General features: G+C 32.2%; 1 protein-coding gene across 2 annotated transcripts in view; it reads left to right on the top strand.

The window, feature by feature from the left end:
• Positions 1-3,056: 3,056 nt before the first annotated feature.
• Positions 3,057-4,841, top strand: part of LOC101492835 (uncharacterized) — a 5,074-nt gene continuing 3,289 nt past the window's right edge. Inside the window, exons 1-3 of one of the 2 annotated variants that reach the window (XM_073369826.1) lie at positions 3,057-3,250; positions 3,342-3,428; positions 3,738-3,871. In XM_073369826.1, the coding sequence (XP_073225927.1) occupies positions 3,202-3,250; positions 3,342-3,428; positions 3,738-3,871 (270 nt within the window). In that variant the 5' untranslated portion in view covers positions 3,057-3,201. The remainder of the gene's footprint in view (positions 3,251-3,341; positions 3,429-3,737; positions 3,872-4,841) is intronic. The other variant, XM_073369827.1, reaches the window with a different exon arrangement.

A 4,841-nucleotide genomic window follows, 5' to 3' on the forward strand; every position in this document is an offset into this window, starting at 1 on the left:
ATATAGGCGTCAAAAACTAGGTAAAAGTGGTCTGTCCATATAGTCAGTTACCTCTGAATTTGTAGCTTGGACTTCTAACTTAACAGTACTATTTGGATTTGATCTTAATAACTCATGACAGTAATCATACAATCTTATATATTGCTCTTTGAATGATCCATCAACCATATCAATTGCAACCCTACGTGCCCTGAATGCCTTCATCTTACTCACTCCAGTGTTCCACTTTTGATGAACCTTGTTTGAAATATTTGTAATTTTTATGTTTGGGTTCTCCTTCACTGTTGAGTACAATCTTCTTCCGAGCCTACTTGATCTCATAAGTTTGACTTTATACTCTCTATTACATGAATGTGTGTCAACTAGTTTCCTAAGTTGCCATGTATCTTCATTAGGTAACTTTGCACAATAGGCAAACCACTCACAACCTTCCTTGCATTTAACTCTCACTCTTAGACTGTCATTTTTTATAAACTTCAAATCCCTCCCATTATGAATAACATATATTGTCATAGCCTCCTTAAATTCTTCTTTACCAGTGAAAAGGCTTCCTAAAACCCACTTATAATCTTCCATTTTTTTTTGCATGACAAATAAAGGATACTTCTCTCTAATGCCCTCTTCATCACCATTTTCTTGTGATTCATCACTCTCCAATTCCTCCGTAAAATAATCTTCACAAAATTCCTTCTCCGTTAGTTTTACACGCTCCTTTCTATTTGAAGCAAAATTCAAAGAGTCATCACTTGGCACATTAACCTCCACATCTTCATCCACAATATGTTCTTTCTCAACACAGATCTTCTTAGGTCTCCCTCTTTTCTTACCAGTACTTTGTTTCTTCTTTTTACTAGAACTAGATCCTTTCTTACTTGTACTATTCCTCTTCTCAATTTCAACTTCACAATCGGTTTCCTTACCACCTACCCCTCCATGTCCTTCAAGTCCATCGCCACCTATTTGGACCTCATCAAACCCATCATTCATGGGAAATTCATCATCTGAGTCTCCAAAAATTACAATAACGGTACTGTCATCACTATCAAAGCCAATATTGTCTTCTGTTTGGGCTGCTTTTTCGGTTGGTCCATGTGTATCATTTCCTACTTGGGCAACTTCTTGATGGACCTGTTTATCTTGATCTTTTTGAGCCTCAGTCTGCACATTATTCACAAATACGGGATGAGATATTGGATGAATAAAATACAAATTCACTTTCTTATTAGCCTTGGCAAAAATTACCATTTCTATAGCCCCAATGTCATTTTCCAGAAACTTTTTCTCATCATACACCTCATACCAAATACTAACAATTTTAGGATACCCCATTTGTTTAATAATATCAAAAATCTCAAAGTAACTCCATCTATCAGCATCACATTTCCAATTTGACACTTCACCTTTGTACACTTCCATTGTGTCATCCCAAAAATACCCTCCATGGTGGACATCAACAAAAAGACATCCATTATGCTTTTTATACATTGAAAAGACAAAAAAAAAAGCTCATCAATAGAAAACTATAATAAAATGGTAGGGACCACAAAACTGACCCCATAGCCTTAGAAAAAGACTGAGGAATATGTATGTGTGGACCACAAACCCTAGATCCCAATAAACAACACATGCAATAATCAACTCATTCACAAATCAAACACATGCAAATAATAAATACCATAACGACCCAACTAAGCCCTAAACCCTAAAAAGGAGTCACTACCCCATTAAAATGACACTTACAAACTAAATAAAGGACAAGAAATCACAAACCAAATCAACTTCATTCAACAAGCAAAGATTACTAAAATAAGAACTAAATCACAAACTGAGACAATTTGGGAACAAAATGGAACTTACTTACTACTGAGAATGCGAGGAAACTGAAATCGTCAGCTGAATATCAACTTGATCTTCTCTTTCTCTAAAGGAAACTACGAACTGAACAAATGAAGAGAAATCGCAAATGAATCGTGAATTGAGGAGAGTGAAGATAGAGGGGAACGAGAGATGGGAAAGTTCGGGTTCATGAATTTGGGAATTTGGAGAAGAGGGATGAGAAGAGAAACCAAACAACATAAAGAGAAATGAGAGAGAAAACTCAAATGAAGAGAAAACGGATGAAAGATTTTATAACGTTTTCTTAATAGAACCTCACTTAAAGGGTAACGCTAAAATTATTTAAAAACATACATGACCAAAACGGGGAAAATAAAAAGATAAATGACTAAATCGTTAACCGAAATTAAGTTAAGGGACTTCATGTGGTATTTAGCCAATTATATATTATTGAATTCAATATATGTTTTTTGTCCACTATACAAAACATTTGAGTTACTATGGCCTATGTTCTCATAAACGCAAGTATTGGGTTGTGTATATTAAATTGTGTTAGAATAAGATCATTTTCTGTAAAGCAGAAGTAACAAGTCATTTTTGAAATGATAGTAATTAAATAAGTTTTCAGCAAAAACAATTAACTCATGTGAGAACATGAAGATGTGTCAAGTAACTTATTCAAATTCGATTGGCTTAGTTCTACATACAAGTGTCTATATTGCTAAGATGAACGTTATATTCTTGATTTAAATTTAAGACTTCGTAGTTGTATTCGAATTTTATTTAAACACAAAAAAATTATTTAAATTTGATTTTTAAAATTACTCATATAAAAAATAATCGAATTTTATATAAAAATTTCAAGTGAAGTTGGTTCAAACATTAATTCCACTATATTAAAGAATTTAAAGTTGCGAAGATATCCTACAACAAATATCTTAAGCCAAAACCCTATTTACCGTGAGTTAAAAAAAAACCATTGAAATAAAAAAAAAAGAAAAAAACTTCTAATCTCTAATTTTAAATTTCAAACTATATATTATATAATATTCATCCAATTCCAAAGGTCAGCAAAGCTGCAATTTAGAGATTCTTTTTTTTTTTTTTTTTTTCTTTCTGTTTAGTTAAGTTTATGTCCTGTTTTTTATTTTCGTTTTCTTTTTAATAAATTTTTAATTTTAAAAAAAATTTAAGCTAGTTTTTTTTTTCCTGTTAAAATTGAAGTGATACGAGTAAGGTAAAACATTATGGAACCCCAAACGGAAACAATAACACATGAGCTATAAATACACCTTCCCTCCAAATCTCCGGGTTACATAAACATTTGAAAACGAGAGACGAATCACTAATACTGCGATTTTGAAGATGGAAGAGTATTTGCAGTACATGAAGATTCTACGCTCTCACATGAACGGTACCTTCCAAAATAACCAATCCAATCCCTTTGCATCACTCACACCTTTTATATCAATCAATCTGAATTCGAAATCTAAAATTGAATCCAGATGCCGAGGATCAAGCCGCAAAGATTTCTGCAGAAGAACAAATGCAATTGACGATCATTCGCACTTTGGAAAACGACATCGATTCAGGTTTCGGGTTGCATTTTAGTGCTTATTTCATCGATCCAAACAACGTATATAGTCTAAGAATCGAAACAATCAAAATTTGCTAAATATATTCTATGAACTGTTAACATTTGTATTCGTAGATTTGGAATCTCATACATCAAAATTTCTCACTAGCATATGCAGCGGTTTAGTTTTCCATCAAACTCGCGTTGCGTTTTAATGTCATTTTCATCGATCTAAACAATGTTTATAGTCTAAGAAGTGAAACAATCAAAATTTGTTAAATAAATGGAATATAATATATAAAGTTCTTATTATTTTTATGAGCAGCGAAATCCGAAATTGCTCTAGTAGTTGAAGATACCGATAAAATGAATAAGGCGAAAGTTGAGATATGCTCAAAGATATTGGAAAAACAGAAAAAGATTGCCTCGTTGGAGTCTGATACATCCAGACTTACACAGGTAAAACAGAATGTTTATATAACTCAAAATTGCGGTTGCAGTTGGTTATTACGATGCCAATTTTGATATTGTGGTAAAATGCTTGCAAATATGGCTAATGCATCTCTACAATTACAGTAACCCTTGCAGAGACTTCTAAAATCATTTTTGTTGTGGTTGTAATTGCTGTTCAGAAACACATTTTGGAACTATTGTGTCCTTTCTTCTTGTGAAAATTATTTCCATTTGCAATGTGTCCCAACAAAATGTTAAACTGAAGCGATGATGAATTCAATTTTTATAACCAAACTTGCTTGTTTTTTTCTTTGGTGTCATCAATGGTCCCGTTCTAGTGGAATGCATGATATTAATATACTGTACTCAGTTATTGTTTTTGCATTTTGTTGAACAGTTATAAATGAGAGCTTATATCATAAACACTTGGATTTTGTTAGTTATTTGTGCATTGACATGCATGTTGAATAACTATTTACATTCTTAATGTAAAATTAGAGTATGAGGTGGATGTGAAGAAAAAAGAGAACCTAACTGTTTCCATTGGGACTAGCTTGTGAGCATATTATAAGCTAATTTTAGAATTTCAACTATTTACACAAATGTTTATATTATGAGATAAGTTCAAATAAACTAGCCAGTAAAGTTGTGAGCTATTATACTACATAAATTAACTTGTAATACAAAACTTATACGTAGAAGCTAGAAATTTATAACTAACAATAAATTTTAAACAATTAATTAATTGTTGCATCTTTGATATGATTTCCAAGTGAAGTGTTAAGTCTGGAGTCAATTTGGTGAGTATGAAAACTTCATTCTTTATGTGGCTTTAGGATTGATTATGAAGAACTTGTTTCTTGTTTTGACATGCGCCTTTGTAATGATGAACTAAAAAAAAAGAAAAGCTAGGAGAGAAACAAATATGTGATGCCTTGTTCTGTGTTCCTGATGTTGTTCATGACTGTCTCTTCCG

The sequence above is a fragment of the Cicer arietinum genome, chromosome 6 (assembly GCF_000331145.2).
Source record: "Cicer arietinum cultivar CDC Frontier isolate Library 1 chromosome 6, Cicar.CDCFrontier_v2.0, whole genome shotgun sequence".
Taxonomy (NCBI): Eukaryota; Viridiplantae; Streptophyta; class Magnoliopsida; order Fabales; family Fabaceae; genus Cicer; species Cicer arietinum.